The 19857-nt window shown below is 41.9% G+C and overlaps 5 protein-coding genes across 5 annotated transcripts in view; 3 read left to right on the forward strand and 2 right to left on the reverse strand.

Moving 5' to 3' along the window:
• The window catches only part of LOC145500385 (potassium/sodium hyperpolarization-activated cyclic nucleotide-gated channel 2-like), a 29360-nt gene extending 9630 nt beyond the window's left edge, over positions 1-19730 (forward strand). The window contains exons 7-8 of the mRNA XM_081479906.1: positions 17687-17927; positions 18443-19730. Of these exons, the coding sequence (XP_081336032.1) occupies positions 17687-17927; positions 18443-18795 (594 nt within the window). The 3' untranslated portion in view covers positions 18796-19730. The remainder of the gene's footprint in view (positions 1-17686; positions 17928-18442) is intronic.
• Positions 503-2830, forward strand: LOC145500367 (uncharacterized). The gene has a single exon (XM_081479884.1). The coding sequence runs from the start codon at positions 992-994 to the stop codon at positions 2687-2689; it is 1698 nt and encodes a 565-aa protein (XP_081336010.1). The 5' UTR covers positions 503-991; the 3' UTR covers positions 2690-2830.
• LOC145460832 (uncharacterized) lies at positions 3130-6657 on the reverse strand. The gene is made up of 4 exons (XM_081445607.1): positions 5795-6657; positions 5640-5659; positions 4908-5503; positions 3130-4785 (listed from the first exon to the last, which is right to left on the reverse strand). The coding sequence occupies exons 1-4, from the start codon at positions 6376-6378 to the stop codon at positions 3130-3132; spliced, it is 2856 nt and encodes a 951-aa protein (XP_081301733.1). The 5' UTR covers positions 6379-6657.
• LOC145500378 (uncharacterized) lies at positions 8507-10391 on the forward strand. Its single transcript, XM_081479896.1, has one exon. It carries the CDS (start codon positions 8581-8583, stop codon positions 10294-10296), a length of 1716 nt encoding a protein of 571 aa, XP_081336022.1. The 5' UTR covers positions 8507-8580; the 3' UTR covers positions 10297-10391.
• Positions 10614-13928, reverse strand: LOC145460933 (uncharacterized). Its single transcript, XM_081445613.1, has 2 exons — positions 13346-13928; positions 10614-13013 (listed from the first exon to the last, which is right to left on the reverse strand). Exon 2 carries the CDS (start codon positions 12978-12980, stop codon positions 10614-10616), a length of 2367 nt encoding a protein of 788 aa, XP_081301739.1. The 5' UTR covers positions 12981-13013; positions 13346-13928.
• Positions 19731-19857: the final 127 nt, after the last annotated feature.

The following is a 19857-nucleotide window of genomic DNA, read 5'->3' on the forward strand; positions in this document are numbered from 1 at the left end:
TTTTGTTCCGAGTTCCTTTTTGTACATGGAACACATTGTTCCTAACTTGATAAATTGGGTCTGTTTTGTTCCGAGTTCCTATTTGTGCATGGAACACATTGTTCCTAACTTGATAAATTAGGACTGTTTTGTTCCGAGTTCCTATTTGTGCATGGAACACATTGTTCCTAACTTGATAAATTAGGAATGTTTTGTTCCGAGTTCCTATTTGTGCATGAAACACATTGTTCCTAACTTGATAAATTGGGTCTGTATTGTTCCGAGTTCCTATTTGTGCATGGAACACATTGTTCCTAACTTGATAAATTGGGTCTGTATTGTTCCGAATTCCTATTTGTGCATGGAACACATTGTTCCTAACTTGATAAATTGGGTCTGTATTGTTCCGAGTTCCTATTTGTGCATGGAACACATTGTTCCTAACTTGATAAATTAGGACTGTTTTGTTCCGAGTTCCTATTTGTGCATGAAACACATTGTTCCTAACTTGATAAATTGGGTCTGTTTTGTTCCGAGTTCCTATTTGTGCATGAAACACATTGTTCCTAACTTGATAAATTGGGTCTGTATTGTTCCGAGTTCCTATTTGTGCATGGAACACATTGTTCCTAACTTGATAAATTAGGTCTGTTTTGTTCCGAGTTCCTATTTGTGCGTGGAACACATTGTTCCGAAATTAATAAAGAAAGACTGTGTTATTCCGATTTTGCTATCTGTGAATGGAATATATTGTTCCGAAATTGGTCATTAGGAACAAGTTTTGGACTTTATTGTTCCGATTTATCGATCCGTTAACTATGTATTGTGTCACTGAATAGGCGTGTACAGACCTGCCTGGGCAAGTTTGGGTTGTATCTCACTGTCATGAATTTTACACAATAGTAATGAGTGTGGGCAAGCAAGGGCATGTTTTGGCAAGTTGAAACGTCCTTTTGTTTCGGCTAAGATTTAAAGGCGATTGTGCTAGCCACATGTTGTTTAAAGGGAAAAAATGAGCAAGAAGTGCAAAGTCAATTGGTCAGATGTCCAAGGAGCATCACCCAAACCAAAGCGGCTTCACTTGGAAAAGGATGAAGCAGACAGCTTTTACCATTGCCCGATACAAGAGTGTGAACATGATGGATTTCAAAGTCAGAGAGGCTGTAGAAAACACGTTAGCACTAAACACAGTTGGTTCTTTTATTTTGACGAAAGGCCCGATTCTAAACAAGTAACAAAGTCGCTGACGATTGGAAGAAATGAAGATGAGACAAGCGAGACCACAAAGCACAACGTGAAGTTACTTTCTTCATTTCCATTATCATGTAACATTGGCGAAGTATTCACGAAATGGTTGACAGGAAGTGCTGGCGGTTGTAAGAAAGATCGTGCCGCTCAACAGATAGTGACAAGGTGCTTCAAGTTTCTTAGATTTTGCTGTGAAGATGAAGAGGAGTTAACGTTTGAAGTGGTCGACTTTAGTTTGTGTTCTCCAAATCTGTTGTTTAAATTTATCGACTACTTACAAGATGAATGTAAGCTCGGTCATGGTGGGCGTTTGGGCTACATAGATGCTATTTCTGAATTGATCGACTTCAGAAAACTTCATGGCGCATCAGAAGCAGTTCTAAGAAAGTTCTCTACGACAGAGTTGTACCTCAAGAGAGCCCGAAAAACAGTTGCAAAGATGATGAGATTGCAGTGGACACAAGATTTAGACATCGAGACTCTGGAAGCAAGAGGGCACTGGGCAACAATGGAGGAGTTATTGGAGGTGGTGAAATTTCATCTGCCGCGTTACGAAAATACCGTGAAAATGTGCAAAACCAGTCCAGCCCAAGTGAACCCCTCAGACCTAACATTTGCCACAAAATTTGTAGCCATGTATCTGTTCATCAAGGTGAAGGGATCGCGGCCCATGACGTACCAATATTTGACGGTGGACATGATTGCCACAGCTAAGGAAAACGGTGGATTTATCGATCAGAAAACGTTCAAGACGGCTGGAAAATATGGCTTCGATTCTTTGATTCTGACCGATGCAAACATGCACGTTCTTAACGGCTACATCTCGAACGTTAGACCGTTGCTTAAGCCCCAGTGTGATTTCGTTCTCGTCACCAGAAATGGAGGTCAGCATGGCAAACTGGGCGAAACTATGAGCAAACTGGTTTTTGATGCAATTGGAAAATACATTCATCCCACACGTTATCGCCAAATCGTCGAAACGCAAAGCCTCAATCAGCTCACTAGCGAAGAGCAAAGGTTTTTGTCTGAGGACCAGAAACACAGTTCTGCGGTTGCTAAAGTTCACTATCAAAAGCAACGATCGCGAGAAGTTGCCCTGAAGGGTCACGAGTGTCTTCAAAAACTTCAAGGTACCAAGGGTTCCGAGGTAGACGATGACGTACACGCAAGACTTGGCGGTTCAACGTCCAGCTCCGGGCCTTCAGTTGAGACAGCTCAGAATAAAAACAGCTCGACCCCCATAAAGGATACCCTGCCTAAGAGAAACTTGCACCTTCAGAGGAAAACTCGTCATGTTTTAAAATTCACGAAAGAAGAGGATGATTTTCTGAAGGAAGGGATAACTAAGCACGGGTTTGGACAGTGGACAGCTATTTTGAGAGATTCCGATTTCGCATTTCAAGACGGAAGAACGGCGGACTCTCTAAAGAAAAGGGCCGGAATGAAAATGTCGCTAGTTTGATAAAGAGACTGGAAAAGTGTGGACACTGACTTTCAATGCAAAGCTGATGGGTGTAAGCAGAGTTTGTTGTACACAAAACAGACAAAAATCAATTGCTTTATTGTAAATGCATCTTCCTGTCTCCAGATGACAGCAAACTCAACAAACGTGTTATATTCTTTTGGAACTGGCCTATCGCCACTGTCAATATCACTGTAGCATAACGACTGTCTAGTTCACAGTGCTTTCAAGAACTATAATCTCTTAATGTAACTAATAGCCATAATATTTTTCCTTTAATTCACATCGTGTGCAAAATAGTCAAACGTAGCATAAGCGCAACGTGGTATTCCTTAACAATGCACACACTAATACATGTGCAAATATGAACATAGAAAGAATAAGTCGCACGCAAGCTGTCTTATTACAAGCCCACGAAACTACCAATCTACGGTTGCGTACTAGTCTGCATAAAACGAGTCAGGGTCATTTGCTTCTTGGATGGATGCGCCTGGCTTTGAAAGTGCGGCCTCTGACGTAGCTGCTACAGGGTTGTGAGCTCGAGCAATGCCTGGGGACGGTGGACAGATAGCTTCCACGTCGTCATTCGGAATGTACATTGGTGTCTTTGGTGCCGCCGACCAACATTCTTCGTCGTCTTCGTCTGAGCTCCTGCTTCTGGCAGGCAGATTTGCTGGACGCTGGCTGGGTGGGAAGACTCTCACTGGCAGCGGAGAGAACAGGTCTCGTATGAAATTCACGCAAGAACGGTCTACCAGCTCGTTGCTAAGGCAGAGCCTCTTGCGTTCTGCCAGGGCAGCCGGTAGTTTCAGCGTTCCATGACGCTCGTGATAACAGCGCAGTTTTTCGCAATTGATTTCCAGGAGACTTTGCATCACTCTTCGTTCTTCTTCGTCTCTTGGATCTTCCATTCTTTCGCTTTGCTCAGCCATTTCCTTCTCCATAGCTAAAAGCCACGGCTTCCCAAATGCTGTTCTGATCCTTTCCTGTTCCTGATCTTCTTGAAAGGCAGCGAGGTCCCTTCGAATCGGTGTGGGCAGCGGCTCGTTATGGTCGTGCGGGAGCAACGACACGTGCTCCACCGACACTCCCCTCGTTTGTAAGAAGTGTTGCCTCTTCTTATAGCACCTTTCTTCAACCCTTTTCAGCCTTTCCTTTTCAGCGAGATGACTTTCTAACATGTGGCTCAGTTGGCGGTGACGTAGAGAGCCAGGTGAGCATTGTGCCAGCCTAGCTTTCAAGGTCGTCAGGGTCTCGTCTTCATCGGAATCGCCGACATCTTCAATGGCGTCCTCTTCAGAGCTTTCTTCTCGGGATTGCGGTTCTGTCAGAAGGCCGCAACTCTGTTCTCGTCTACAATCGCCCTGGGCGGTTTCGTCGACTTCTTCGTCTATTAAAGAAACGCTCAAAATGTTGCGCAACTCCTCCTCAGGCATACCACTTTCGTGCACAGTGGGCATTGTACTGGCCTGACTGCTCGGGCTGTCTCCTACGATATTGTGCGCCCACACAATGCAATCCATAGCATGTTTCCTCAGCCACTTGTTTGCTTCAGGTTCGACACGAGGAAGACTCTTGAAGTGGTACTTGCGCAGGCGTTTGTCCATAGCTTGATTGTGAGCTGCACCAAAATCCATTTCCACCTGGCAAGTTATGTACATGGTCGCAGTGCAATGGAAACCTTGAGCCTTTTTCCACTTCGCGTCGTGCGACGTGAAGCCCCCTTGACATATGATTTTCCAGTCATCTATGTCGAGCAGGGTGGCATATGCCTCGTCTAGGAAGATAACCTCTGTCAGGTTGTCGATCATAGCCTTGTTGAAACTCTTTTGCTTCGTGACGCGAGCAATTCGGCTTAGGGGAATGATCTGAAAAACAGGTGAGAAGAGGCTGGTCTTTCCGCTGTCAGCTGAGCCAATAGCACACAGCACAGGCTGTTTGTGTTCTTTGGGACGGAACAACGCCAGGAAATCTGCACAAAACTGCCGAATTTCATCTTCTGTTAGGCTGTTCCTTAGGATTGCCTCAAAATATCTTGGCTCCGGGTCCTTGAGTCGGTCGTAGTCCACAAACGCGCGTGGAGTTGTGAGACCCTTCTGTTGAAAAGAGCCAAAACAAAAGCACATCAGACAGTGCTACAGATCGTAAAGATTGGGTTTGAAAATTTGATTGTATCTTCTTATTTAAATGTTAAAACAGTCCAGTGTATTCTTCTCACCTGAGATTCTGAGATAATCCCTTGGACGAACGACCCAGAGGAAAAGCTCCAAAACCACCCGTCTTGTACTTCGATCAGGTCTCTGTCAATCTTAATTTGGCGTATGAAAGAGCTTTCTGGCTCGCTTAGTATGGGCAGAACACGTTGAATATGCTGGACCAGACGGTCTTTGAACGCTTCGTTTCCCATTAGGCTGTGGAGGAACGTTTTCATGGTACACAGATACTGGAACGTGAAGTGCGATTTGGCCGCCAGTTTGTACACCTCGCCGCGATACACAGCATACTGCAGCTTTTTCATCACAATTTGTATATCGTTGCACAGGACTGTTACTGGACAGGATAGGGGTTTGTGCGGCGGATCTGGTAGTGCTGTCTGCGATGTACTTTGCAGGTTGTTATCAAATCCAAAGGTGTCTAACACGAGACCAGCTCGGCGTAATTCCGAAACGGATGCTGCCATCATCGTTTGAAAACTCTCAAGAACGACACGAAGGCGAACGACATTTTCCGTCGGCGCTGACTCTTGGGATTCTTCGTGGAAGTCACCATGAAGCTCCTCTTGCAGAGCCCTGCCAATCAAAACAAAAGGTTTTGCTTACGTAAGGCAATGCAATATCTCCCTGTTATTACTTTGTGAAAGTGAACTGCTGAAATCAAACTCGCGATGTTTTGAAAATGAGAAGATAAAAATTGATCAATTATCGATAATCGAATAACAGTCTCTTTTCACCGGGCAATGAAGCATGATTACTTTGATTTTTCAATGATGAATAGCATTTTTTACCTTTCTGACTATTTATGTTTGTTTATTATATATTTACTTTCATTAGCGTGCAATTTAACAGAAATTCAAAGAATATAAATTGGTCAAATTAATCTACTCACCCGAGGCAATGCTGGTACGATGACTCCACTAGTTGCATTAAGCAGAGGTTTTTGTGGTCCTTAAACACTTGACACAGCTGATTCAGGTTATGACAGCAGTTTTTCTTTCGTGACGCCCTTGATGCATAATATTCCAAACCGCAACTTGCGACAGCTCTTTGGATTCTAAGTGCATTAATGACCGAGCCATTGTTTGTTTGGCAAGCCACCCAGTAAGATATGGCTGGGAATGTTTGCTTTCCCGGCGATGAAAGCTGGGACGCATTGACGGGCGATTCGTCATTCGATTCGTCACTCTCTCTGGTCTCCTGCAATTGTGGCCTTTTTCGCTTCTTGCTGTCCCATGTTGACGTACTTATCGCCGAAAAAAAGAAGCAAATTTCCGCCAATTTTGACAAGGTTAAATCGCATTCGTCGCGTTTCTCGCATATCCAGTTCCATGCTCTTTCTATTTCGGCGTCGCTAACCCGCCAAACGCACTTAAAAGCAACAACCGAACACAGCTTTTCAACCCTCGCAACTATCTCGCACTCCGCCTTATCTCTTATTGCCTTGCTATTTAACTGAGAGCAAGGTTTGCTCATCTTGCCACATGAACATGAGCATGAACTGAGCCGTTTGAAGTTCTGACTACCCTTAAATACTGTTCCGTCATAAACATGAACAAATTTTCATTCTCAAACCCGCCGGAGAGAATAGCAGAGCAAATCACAGGTGAAAGATTGAGAACTCCATTTGATCACCACCAATAGCTTTGCAATATTCTTTTTCTCTAAATTCTTTCGTTGAGCTCAAAAACAAATAATGGCTTTCACCTAAACACTCCACAATACAAATCTCCAAAACAAGTTAATGCTTTAATACATTTGATGAAGAAACGATTACATAAGCGTTATGTAACCTATCAATAACTTTGATATTTCTGACAAATTTCTTGTGGTTAGTTCCTTTTGAAAATAATAACGGAAAAAAGCTGATAAAGTTAAACAAATGTATTCATGCGTATGTGATGTGATGAACAATAATAAGTTGATGAGGTGAATCTTTCTCTGTTGTTGGCGTATATACCGGTTTAAGCGTATATAGCGGGTTTGAGTAAATTTGTTAATCAACTCTGGCCATATCCGTAGTATACGCCATACCCAGTATACACGCCAACAACAGAGTAAGATTCACTTCATCAACTTACCTTTCATTTTTACTGTAAGTATTTTGATACTTACAGATCAAAACGTGATAGGGAACAGAAATTTTGGGAAACGATCCTTTACATTTCCCAAAAATTTATCATGGCGTGTTTCGCTGCCCTTGAGCGAAACAAACTTCACCAGTTTTTAAAGATTGTTTCCTTTTCACCTAAGCGCTCGATTTACGCTTTTTTGAGTTTTTCTTTAGTCTTTGCCTCGTTTTTTCGCTGATTTTAAGTTTTGTTGGCTGTTCCTATATTCCAAAAGGAACGTTCCTCAAGTATCGACTGTTCCCCGTTTTTGTGTTCCTATTGACTATAAGAGGACCAGATTTTTTGCATGGTAGGAACAAAACGTTCACTCTAGTGTAAAAGAGGAACATTTCGTTCCGAGTTCCCAACTGTAAATGGAACATATTGTTCTCAAACTGATAAATTAAGACTGTTTTGTTCCGAGTTCCTTTCTGTGCATGGAACACATTGTTCCGAAATTGATAAACTAGGACTGTTTTGTTCCGAGGTCCCCTCTGTAAATGGAACACATTATTCCCAAATTGGTCATTTAGGACTGTTTTGTTCCGAGTTGCTATCTGTTGATGGAACACATTGTACCCAAATTGGTCATTTAGGACTGTTTTGTTCCGAGTTCCTATCTGTAAATGGAACACATTGTTCCCAAATTGGTCATTTAGGACTGTTTTGTTCCGCGTTCCTATCTGTTAATGGAACACATTGTTCCCAAATCGGTCATTTAGGACTGTTTTGTTCCGAGTTTCTATCTGTAAATGGAACACATTGTTCCCAAATCGGTCATTTAGGACTGTTTTGTTCCGAGTTTCTATCTGTTGATGGAACACATTGTTCCCAAATTGGTCATTTAGGACTGTTTTGTTCCGCGTTCCTATCTGTAAATGGAACACATTGTTCCCAAATTGGTCATTTAGGACTGTTTTGTTCCGCGTTTCTATCTGTTGATGGAACACATTGTTCCCAAATTGGTCATTTAGGACTGTTTTGTTCCGCGTTCCTATCTGTAAATGGAACACATTGTTCCCAAATTGGTCATTTAGGACTGTTTTGTTCCGAGTTTCTATCTGTTGATGGAACACATTGTTCCCAAATTGGTCATTTAGGACTGTTTTGTTCCGCGTTCCTATCTGTAAATGGAACACATTGTTCCCAAATTGGTCATTTAGGACTGTTTTGTTCCGAGTTGCTATCTGTTGATGGAACATATTGTTCCCAAATTGATAATTTAGGACCTTTTCTTCCGAGTTCCTCTCTGTGAATGGAACACATTGTTCCCAAATTGGTCATTTGGGACCAGATTTCGGACCATTTCTCTGCGCATTCCTATTTTGTTCCCAAATGGAGGTGTACTTTGTAAGGCAAACAATAGGGCGCGCTCAGACCTGCTTGGGCAAGTTTGGTTGCATGTCACTGTCATGAATTTTGCACAATAGTAATGAGGGCGGGCAAGTAAGGGCATGACTTGGCAAATACAAACATATATGCACTTCCTTTGCTTGTCATCGGCTCCTTGGTTATGGGTCAGATTTAAAGGAGATCGTGTTGGCCAAATGCTCTTCAAAAGGCAAAAATGAGCAAGAAGTGCAAGGTCAATTGGTCGGATATCGATGGAGCATCACCCAAACCAAAACGGCTTCACTTGGAAAAGGATGAAACCGACAGCTTGTATCACTGCCCAATACAAGAGTGTGACCATGGTGGATTTCAAAGTCAAAGAGGGTGCAGAAAACACGTTAATACCAAGCACAGTTGGTTCTTTTATTTCGATGAAAAGCCCAATTCGAAAGAAATCACAGATTCGCTAAAGGTAGCAAGAAATGTTCCAATGGTAAACACAATTCAAGATCAAACAAGTGAGACTACAAAACATGCCGGAAAGTTACTTCCCTCATTTTCATTGTCGTGTGACATTGGCGAAGTATTCACGAGATGGTTGACTGGAAGTGGTGGCGGTTGCAAGAAAGATCGCGCAGCTCAACAAATAGTGACAAGATGCTTTAAGTTTCTTAGATTTTGTTGTGAAGACGAGGAAGAGTTGACTTTTGACGTGGTGGACTTTAGTCTGTGTTCTCCAAATTTGTTGTTCAAGTTTATCGACTACTTACAAGACGAATGCAAGCTTGGACATGGTGGACGTTTAGGCTACATAGATGCCATTTCTGAAATGATCGACTTCAGAAAGCTGCATGGCGCATCAGAGGCAGTCTTTCGAAAGTTCTCTGCAACAGAGCTGTACCTCAAAAGAGCGCGAAAGACGGTTGCTAAGATGATGAGATTGCAGTGGACACAAGATTTAGACATCGAAACACTAGAAGCGAGAGGCCATTGGGCAACAATGGAGGAGTTGTTGGAGGTGGTGAAATTCCATCTGCCGCGCTACGAGAATACCGTGAAGATTTGCAAATCGAGTCCAACTCAAGTTAACCCTTCAGACTTGACATTTGCCACGAAATTCGTTGCCATGTATCTGTTCATCAAAGTGAAGGGGTCGCGTCCCATGACTTATCAATATTTGACGGTGGACATGATTGCTACAGCTAAGGAAAAGGGTGGATTCATTGATCAGAAAACGTTCAAGACTGCTGGAAAGTATGGATTTGATTCTTTGATTCTGACCGATGCAAACATGCAAGTTCTCAATGGCTACATCTCGAACGTCAGACCTTTGCTTAAACCCCAGTGCGATTTCGTTCTCGTCAACAGAAATGGGGGCCAACATGGTAAATTGGGGGAGATCATGAGCAAACTGGTGTTCGATGCAATTGGAAAGTACATCCATCCCACGCGTTATCGCCAAATTGTTGAAACGCAGAGCCTCAATGAGCTCACTAGCGAGGAGCAGAGGATTTTGTCGGAAGATCAAAAACACAGCTCTGCTGTTGCCAAAGTTCACTATCAAAAGCAACGATCCCGTGAAGTTGCTTTGAAGGGTCACGAGTGCCTACAAAAACTTCAAGGTGCCAAGGGTTCAGAGGTGGACGAGGACGTCCACGCAAGACTCGGAGATTCAACTTCCGACGCCGGGCCTTCAGTTGGAAGAGTGCAAAATATCAACTCCTCCCCCAATAAGGACGCCCTGCCTAAAAGAATCTTGCGCTGTCAGAGGAACATTCGTCGTGTTTTGAAATTCACAAAAGAAGAGGACGATTTTCTAAAGGAAGGGATAACTAAGCACGGGTTTGGACAGTGGACTGCTATTTTGAGAGATGACGATTTCCAATTTCAAGACGGAAGAACAGCGGACTCTCTAAAGAAAAGGGCTGGAATGAAAATGCCACTCGGTTAGCAATTCAACTAGCAAAAAACAACAAATGCACACCAACTAAAATGCAGAGGAAACTGGACCATTTAATTATCGCAATTCGACAAACAGCTAACCTGTTAACACATCTACGGAACGCGTTTTATAAATGATCAAACTGTAATAAACTCTAATTTCTTGGACACAAAAGTCTATTCTTGTAACGAGTTATCGTAGGTACATGTAGCGTTCTGAGTGCCTAATTCTATCCTATCTATTATTAATTCTAATTCTATCCTAATTATCAAACTACTGAAAAAGACCACCCTACGGCCTATCTTACGAGGAAAAAAACACCGCTTTTACTTTTGACTAGTAAAGTATCGAGTTAGAACGTTCTGGGATTTTTTGACTGCTCGTTGACTGCTGGATTGCCTCTTTCGCTTCTTTTTGTTAGAAGTACTAGCTCGAAGTAGTTCAGCAGAGACTGCACAGTCGTCGAAGCTTGAATGAGGCACAGACGCACCACTTGTGCTCGGAAGAGGAGTGATGAAAATACTCTGTACCTCTTCCGTCTCATCCACTCCATTACACTGCTGCGTGATGAAAATACTCTGCTCGTCATCCGTCTCATGTGCATGTTGCTGTACTCCCTCGGTTTCTGAACTGAGGACAGGCAACACAGGCAGCCTTTCAGCAACGCTTGTGACTAGGTGGTGCTGCTCTTTTCTCAGCAGTCCAAGAGCGGTGCACACTTTGATTCGTTCTTGGACAGCCTCGGCAGTGTTGAAAGTGCCCAAGGACTCGTGATGCATTTTTAACTTGTCGCACAGGACCTTCATCCAATCTTTGACGTTCAAGCGAACCGTGGGATCGCTACTGCGTTGATATTCGTCGCAGCAGGTCTTTAGCTCGACCTCAGTGGCTCTTATCCAGGTGCCTTCGAACGCTCGATGGGCTTTCTCGCGTCTTTCTTGCTCTTGGTGCGCTTCTTGTTCGTCGCAGTGCTCCTGCAGTTGTCTTTGAATTTGACTTGGCATCGCTTCGTCGGGGTCTTCTGGCAACAGTTCGGCAATCTCGCTGCTGACACCCCTCTCTCTCAGGAAAGATCTTCTTGCTTCATGTAGTTCATGTTTCCGCCGATTCTCTTCTTCCTTCTCTCTGACGCGCGTGTGCAAGATGCTGGCAATTTGTCTATGTCTCAGGGAGCCTGTGGAAGATAGAGCAAGTGCCGTCCTCAAGTTACGAATGGGCTGGTCGTCATCCGAGTCCACTTTATCGTCACTGGCAGCGTCAGCTGTTGTGGCTGGCTCGCCCGTCTCTTCAAGAGCGTCAGTCCAGACGTCTGCGAGAGGCAACGCTCGTAAAGCGTCCTTCTCCTCGTCTTTAAGAACGCCGTCACCGATTTGCTCTTCTTCCAAGCTGCTGTCGGAGCTTTCTTCTTGGTCTGTCGTCGGACGCGCTTTCGTCGAGGCCCACACAACACAATCCATGGAGTGCTTTCTGAGCCACTCTGCAGCTTTCTTCCTTGGGTTAGGCAGACTCTTGAAGACATAGTTCCTTAGCCTACGGTCCATTGCTGGTTGATCTTCTGGTCCGAATTCAAGTTTCTGTTGTGCTGTTAAAAGCATCGGGCAACGGTTAATGAATGACTTAGCTGTTTGATACTTGATGTCACAGGCCGTGTAACCTCCCTGCGTTAGGATTTTCCAGTCATCTATATCTAGTGTGGAAGGATTCGCTTCGTCCACGAAGATTACTTCTGTGAAGTGATTGATCATGGCCTTATTGAAGACGCGCTGTTTAGTGATAGTCGCTATGTTGCCATGATGTACCAGGCCTAGAATTGGTTGAAATAAACTCGTCTTTCCACTATTAGCAGCGCCAATTAGGCAAGGAACTTTGTCTTTGTGTCTCTTTTGATTGTGATTCAAGAGCCTCAAGAAATCTTCGCAAAATTCTTCAATTTCAGCTTCTGTGAGGCTGTTTTCCAAAATTTCTTTGAAATACTTCGGTTCTGGCTCTCTTGTTGGATCGTACGGGGAAAACGCTCGCGGTGTAACATGATCAATGTCCTTGTCCGCGATCACATTCTCCAGGAAGCGACGCTCCTTGATTGACCAGCACTTGCCATCGTTAACCTCAATCAAATTATAATCTACGCGAAGTGGTCGAATGACCTCGCAGTGCGGGTTGGCTAGGATATCGATGACTTTCTTCATGTCCTTTAGAAGTCGCGCCTTGAAGGATTCGTTAGCCGCCAAACTATTAACGAACACCTCCACCTGGCACTTGTAGGAATAGGTGTACTTTGCCTTGTCGCATTTCTTGTACACTTTTCCACCGTACAAAGCGTAGCCCAGCCTCTTCATGGCGATACCGATGTCATTGACAAGCACTGTGAGTTTATCGGACAATCTTGCCTGTTCGTAGACGATCTCATTCTCTCTTGGAACAGCCGAGCCGTCTAATTGGAAGCCGAACTGGTCGATGACCAGTTTTACATCTTGAAGTTTCCTCAAAGCCCACGAAAGACTGGAATAAAACGAGGGATCGACGAGACAAATTCGGACTACGTTCTCCGTGCCGCATTCGTCGAGATCCACTGAATCAGCGTCCCCCACGAAACTTTCAAATTCATCCCGAAAGCAATACTGGTAAGACGAATTCACCAAATCCTCCATAAACGGGTTCTTGTGGTCTTTAAGGACTTTAAACAGCTCTTTCATCGCTCCGGTTTCTTTACCCTCGTGACAGGGGACCTAAGATTGAGAAATACTTAAGAGGTTGATTCCGGTTCTTTCATAATAACCAGCATTCGCCTGGTCAACAAGTGATCAGTGATTTTCAGTACCGAGGAAATTCATCGTTAGTGTACTTTGAAATTCCAGGCTAAATAAAAGTTGTTGAATCTAACCGTTGGAATTATCTTGAACACTTATACGTTTGATGTAAAGCCTGACTTTCGCTATTTTTTATTTATTAATATTATTTTTTTTTTCATGCCTTGTAATAAGCCGGTAAAAGAGTTGTTACACTTTATCACTGATTAGTGTTACTTATGTCAATTTTACGATTGGAATAAAGTTGTTACCTGAGTTGCGAAGACATCCACGCTGCACTCCAGGAGGGCACGGTGGATAACAAGAGGACTACACGGCGCACCATTTGGCGTGGTCAGAGCGATCCAGTAACTCACACATGGGCACAACTTCTGATTTATGATTGTGGAGTGACTTGCAACCCATTCTTGGCTTGTTGAATTTCCCAATTGACTCGAATCTGGAAATTCGTCTGCATCATCGCTCCCCTCTTCCTCGACATGTGCTTTTTTCCTGCTTTGTTCTTTCTTTAGACTTTGCGTGCTAATGGCGCTGAAAAAGAATGCGACATTCTTTATGCCTGCAAAATAGACGAAACAAGATATTATTCACTGAATCTGCATCAATTTATTCCACCAAAACAACGACAGAAAAGCTCGACATTTCAAACAACACACATATAAACAAACCTTGCAGAGCTTTATCACAGGCATCTCTAGTGCGACACACGCCATTCCACGCATTTTCAAAACCTTCCTCCTGAACTTTGCAAGCACATTTTGCACTGATAAGACTACATTTTCCCAGAACTACCGGGCTCAAGTAGCACAACGCAGCGCTTTTTATCGTCCTGCTGTTTAGTTGACGGTATGGATAACGAGCCCTCTGCATCTTGAACGACGATGTAAGCCTTGAAACGTGTTTCGCTTTTATAGAGAGAAGACTTGTGAATTTCCCGGGCATAATTATACCACACAAACGCAATCAACAGAAGACGTAATTATTTGTTTTAAATGGCCAATTGTGACACGCTATCAGTTCGCAGATGCTTTCCAGTGAGTTTTCTAGACGACTTTTCTCGCCACTTAATTTTCATGTCGATGCCATTTTTTGTCGCACTGGACAGCAATCAACAGTTATTTTACACCAAACAATAAACTCGATTAACAAGCCACAGTGACGGTAAATTCGTGTGAGAGGAATTTAGGAAATGATGTCTACTCATGGTCCCAGTAGGGGCTATCAACAACATCAACCAGAACTAATGAGGCAAGCGAAAAGAGTTGAGAAAACATTATCTACAGCGGCGTGTTTTCACCGTGTATCACACAATTATTACGACTCATGTTAAAAACACGAACAAGAATAAATAAACTGAGACAGTTCTCATCTTGATGTTGGGGAAGGTAGGAAAGCGACGTATCAGTGTCACTGGCTTTTGAAGAAAGATGTAACATTTTCTATGTCACCGCAAATGTGGGATGTGGTTCAATAAAAACAGTTGAAACAGAATATAGAAACCAGAGATAAGTAAAATCTTGTATTTGAAAGGCCAAAGGATAAAAGCGCAAAATGTTATGCTTTAGTTTTACAAAGAGATATTAAAACAAATCTGAACATTTTCGCAAAATCCGTGAAATCCGTCCTTTCCGCCGTGATTACAAGAAAGTTTCATCCAACTGCCTCCCAGTACTGGAAGTTTCCACCGAGGGTTTTTCCTATTAATGGCGGAAAGGACGGATTTTACGGATTTTGCGGATTTTTTAATTTAATTTAAATCTTCTCTTTAAAACTGTAAGTATAATATAAATAATATATTATAATATATCATTAATAATATTTTACTTACAGTTTTAAAGAGAAGAATTAAATAAAACCAATTAAAAAATCCGCGAAATCCGTGAAATCCGTCCTTTCCGCCGTGGTTACAAGAAAGTTTCATCCAACTGCCTCCCAGTACTGGAAGTTTCCACCGAAGGTTTTTCCTATTAATGGCGGAAAGGACGGATTTTACGGATTTTGCGGATTTTTTAATTTAATTTAAATCTTCTCTTTAAAACTGTAAGTATAATATAAATAATATATTATAATATATCATTAATAATATTTTACTTACAGTTTTAAAGAGAAGAATTAAATAAAACCAATTAAAAAATCCGCGAAATCCGTGAAATCCGTCCTTTCCGCCGTGGTTACAAGAAAGTTTCATCCAACTGCCTCCCAGTACTGGAAGTTTCCACCGAAGGTTTTTCCTATTAATGGCGGAAAGGACGGATTTTACGGATTTTGCGGATTTTTTAATTTAATTTAAATCTTCTCTTTAAAACTGTAAGTATAATATAAATAATATATTATAATATATCGTTAATAATATTTTACTTACAGTTTTAAAGAGAAGAATTAAATAAAATCAATTGAAAAAATCCGCGAAATCCGCGAAATCCGTCCTTTCCGCCATTAATAGGAAAAACCTTCGGTGGAAACTTCCAGTACTGGGAGGCAGTTAAGTGAAACTTTTTACTAAACACGGCGGAAAAGACGGATTTCACGGATTTTGAAACATTGATAGATTTAACTTAGTCATTCCCTTCCATGTCTCAGTCAAGTGTCTCCTTGTGAGAGAACAGTTTGGACCGTTTACCTTTAATTTTTCAACTTTGTTTCAAAATCCAACAACGTTGCTGTTTTTCAATTTTATATTGACTGGGAAATTGCAGTTCAACTTCTAAATGCTTTTACGCCATGGAGCGACAATGAAATGATATAATATCTCAGACTTAACAGATTTAACGAAAAGTAGCAAAAGGAACGAGGACATTTGGGAGACGATCTTCTTCTTTTTCTTCCTCTTCCTCTTCTTCTTCTTCTTCTTCTTCTTCCTCTTCTTCTTCTTCCTCTTCCTCTTCCTCCTCTTCTTCTTCTTCTTCCTCTTCCTCTTCCTCTTCCTCTTCTTCTTCTTCTTCTTCTTCTTCCTCTTCCTCTTCCTCTTCCTCTTCTTCTTCTTCTTCTTCTTCCTCTTCCTCTTCCTCTTCTTCTTCTTCTTCCTCTTCCTCTTCCTCTTCTTCTTCTTCTTCTTCTTCCTCTTCCTCTTCCTCTTCTTCTTCTTCTTCCTCTTCCTCTTCCTCTTCTTCTTCTTCTTCTTCTTCTTCTTCTTCTTCCTCTTCCTCTTCTTCTTCTTCTTCTTCTTCTTCTTCTTCTTCTTCTTCCTCTTCCTCTTCCTCTTCTTCTTCTTCTTCTTCTTCTTCTTCTTCTTCTTCTTCTTCTTCTTCTTGTTTTTGTTGTTTCTGGTGATGGTAATGCTGTGGTTAGGATTGTTGTTCAGTGTTAGTGCGAGTTTCAACTGAGTGTCGAAAAACCAAAGTTATCACTCTAGCCAATCACAGAGGACACAGACGATCCAGTGAGCCAATCAACACTCAAAGCAAATACTTGTAGACGACGCAAAGCGCGGAAAAACATGTGCGTGTGAGTCACGACCGGCGTTGGCTTTTCTTCTGATTGGTTAAGGAAGCGTGCAAGTTTAAAACCAATCCGTTAGCGTAGTGACGCGAAACCAAAACAAATGCGAATAACTTTCGATAGACATAATAGTTATTTTTTAATATTAATTTTGTTTTTGAGAGAAGAATCGAAACCTCGAGCTCTGGGAGAAATCAGAAGGCGAGACAGCAGTAGTCACAGCGGTAGCTCTTTCTATGCATTTTCAGAAACCGTTATTGAACTTGAATCGCACAATCAGACCCAAACCAGGATTTTCTGGTTCCAACTTTCGATTTCGATTTTGTCCAGAGTGTCGGACGTTCGGTCGCCGCTGACCCAAAACGCGCAGACTCTGGGTACGAGTGTTATCTGGATTCACTCGCACACGTTTCGCGATTGTTGGTGTCGCTACATGTGTTTGGTTCGAGCTGTGATTGGCCAACTGCATTGTCTGTGTAATTTTTGATTGTCCAGAGTAACTACTTTGGTTACGAGACTCGTTGAAAAGCGCTCTATTTAACAATTAGATTATGAACTCGAGATATCTATGAGGTGATAGTTGATGAGGCCGAAAGCCGGATCAACTATCACCTCATAGAAATCGAGAGAGAATAATCTAATTGTTTTAGTAGAATTCTTACTAAAATTACTTCAAATAACGGTTTCCAATTATTTCTTGACGTATTATTAAACTTTGCACCTGAAAAAGGTCGCTCGGATTGATTCAATAATTTCAGCTTTTTTAAATGTCAAGAAACCGTAAATGTCCTTCATTTTGACTTCTCGGGAATTTAATTATCCATTTGCATCAAAATTTTCCTCCAAAAGTTTGAAAAACGAAAAAAATGGCTCAGCCAATCGGATTGCAGCATTTGCATTAGTATACTGGTAGAATTCTACTAATGATGTTTATAGTACAACACTTAAACTCGTTAACAATCCGACTAAAAGCCTCATTTCGCCTCCGTTTTTCTGGTCTAAACACAGCCGGGAAGTTGCATAGAACGAATAAATATTGCGAAAATTACTCGCCCTCCCGTTTTTCTTACTTTGTATACGTTTCTTTTAGAAAACAGAGACAAAATTCTTTGACGCAAATTAATCGCTCTTGTCCAATGTCTCTTCTTTGTTAGGCAATCGTCAATTATAATTGCCGAGAGCTTCTGCGTGCTGTGCCTTTCTTTTATGACGCTGATCCCGACTTTGTGTCGGCTATAATAACAAAATTAGAGTTCGAGGTCTACTTGGAAGGTGACGTCATCATTCGTGAGGGAGAACTGGGAACGGAGATGTACTTCCTTAAATCGGGCATCGTGAGCGTGAGTTGTGATGGAGTAACCACTGACGATTTGACTGATGGCTCATACTTTGGAGGTAAGTAGAAATGTTCATTTGGAAGGCAAATAGCTAGGAATATTTCATTCATTGTTAACCTCGTTCCCAGGCTGACAAGGGAGGCAGAGGAGAGAGAGCCTGAGAACGAAGTTGTGTTAAGAGAAACTGTGTCACGGACGAGACATCATGAGACATACTTACGATAATTCTTTCTCTAAGTGCCGAGTTCAACTCCTCGACCGTGTTGTGTAAATAGCCAATTGGTCAGCCTCCCACTAGTTGGGATTCTTGATAGCTTATGCTTTATTTGAAATATTTGTTTATTTATTTACAGTATCCTCAATTAGCACAACAGTGCTAAATACAATTGACACTTAAATTAAAATTATTTTTATTTTTTTTCCTTAGGTGGTGTATAACCTTTATTTAATTCTAGCTTTGTCCATATCTCGAAGTAGAGAATTAACCATCTTCATTTTCTCCTTTTCTCCATCTCTAATGGGCACCCCTGTAACTACCATTGTTAACTGCCATATTGCCTGCTTTTATTCCAGAAATCTGTTTATTAACCAACGCTAGACGCACCGCAAGCATTACAGCGAAAACTTTGTGCGACATCTTCATTCTACACGCGGAAGACTTTAGAGAAGTGGTCGACGAATATCCGGAGATGCGTCAGGTCATGGAGTCAGTTGCAAGTCAGAGATTGAGCAGGATGGGCAAATCAGTAGACTTTTCGTCTTGTCCGTCCAAGGAGCTCCTGCTCGCAAGGCTACAGAGCTCCCGAGCCAGTAGTATTTGTGGCAGCTGCTCAAATTTGCTTCAACCGCGGGAATATAACCCAGAGATAGTAATTACTAGGGACTTTAAAACAGACTGTGACATGAGTGATAATGAAGTCACTTGAAAGGACTGTTTTAAACCGACTATTCAATTTTTGAAGGCTGTGTTTTTATTGGAAAAGAAAATGTGTTTTTCCGCAACTTTCTTTCGACGATTTGAGCGATGTAGAAATATTTTCAAGCTTGAGTATAGATTAAGTTTGATGTCAGTCAAACACGGGCTATGCAAATGACTGCAGTTGAATGTAGGTGGTATGTCATTTTTTAGCCCAATTGAATTGTTAATGAATAGGAAGGGATCTTTTGTGTTTAGTAGAAAGTAATACCATTAACTGGTAAGGCAATTTAAGGTCCCTCCAGCCCGAAGGAAGGAAAAACGTTTCTATTTTGTGCGCGGGAAAATTCGTTTTATGTAATAAATAAAAGTGTTCCTTACATTTGTTTTGTAAGTAGTTTCAGTTTGATTGTATAGGCGTATTAAAGCATTCTAGCTGCAACTTAAGTCAAGTTAAGGCTTGCACGACACAAGGATCATCAGATAATTTACTATTGCATGAAAATCTTTTTCCATAGCCTGCTTTTCTACTGGTAGTAAGCGACCGAGAACGGACCAAAGGACCAAAAGCAGGCCGGGGAAACACAGGGAACGAGATTAAATTTCGCGACGGGTAAAACTGGGATGAAACGCATGCGCAGCAGAAAAAAGTAATTACCGCTTTCTATTTTTCTCTTACCGTTTTCGGAAGTTCTAACTGAATGTTATCCAAAAGCTATTTTTTAATTTTTTGTTTTGTTAGCCTATGTACAGAAGCTTACAGAGTTACAGAAACGTCAAATTATGTTTTCTATGGAATCGAATCACTGATGTAAACTTAACTGAGAGCGAGTACTGCCAAAACAAAATGTTCGCCTGGTTACTGGGACAAAGAATTATGCTATTAAAATGACCCCGATATAAGCAGGTGGAATTATTTTTGTCACTGCAAAATTAAATCAATATTATCGCGCATTATGTAACAACGACCATTGGGAACAAATCAAAAGAAATTATTTGAGTTTGTTTTTTTCTGAGACCGCGATTAGTGTTTTTAGACATTGGGGTTATAACTAAAATAATTTGCCACTTT

The sequence above is a fragment of the Orbicella franksi genome, chromosome 1 (genome assembly GCF_964199315.1).
Source record: "Orbicella franksi chromosome 1, jaOrbFran1.1, whole genome shotgun sequence".
In the NCBI taxonomy this organism is placed as follows: Eukaryota; Metazoa; Cnidaria; class Anthozoa; order Scleractinia; family Merulinidae; genus Orbicella; species Orbicella franksi.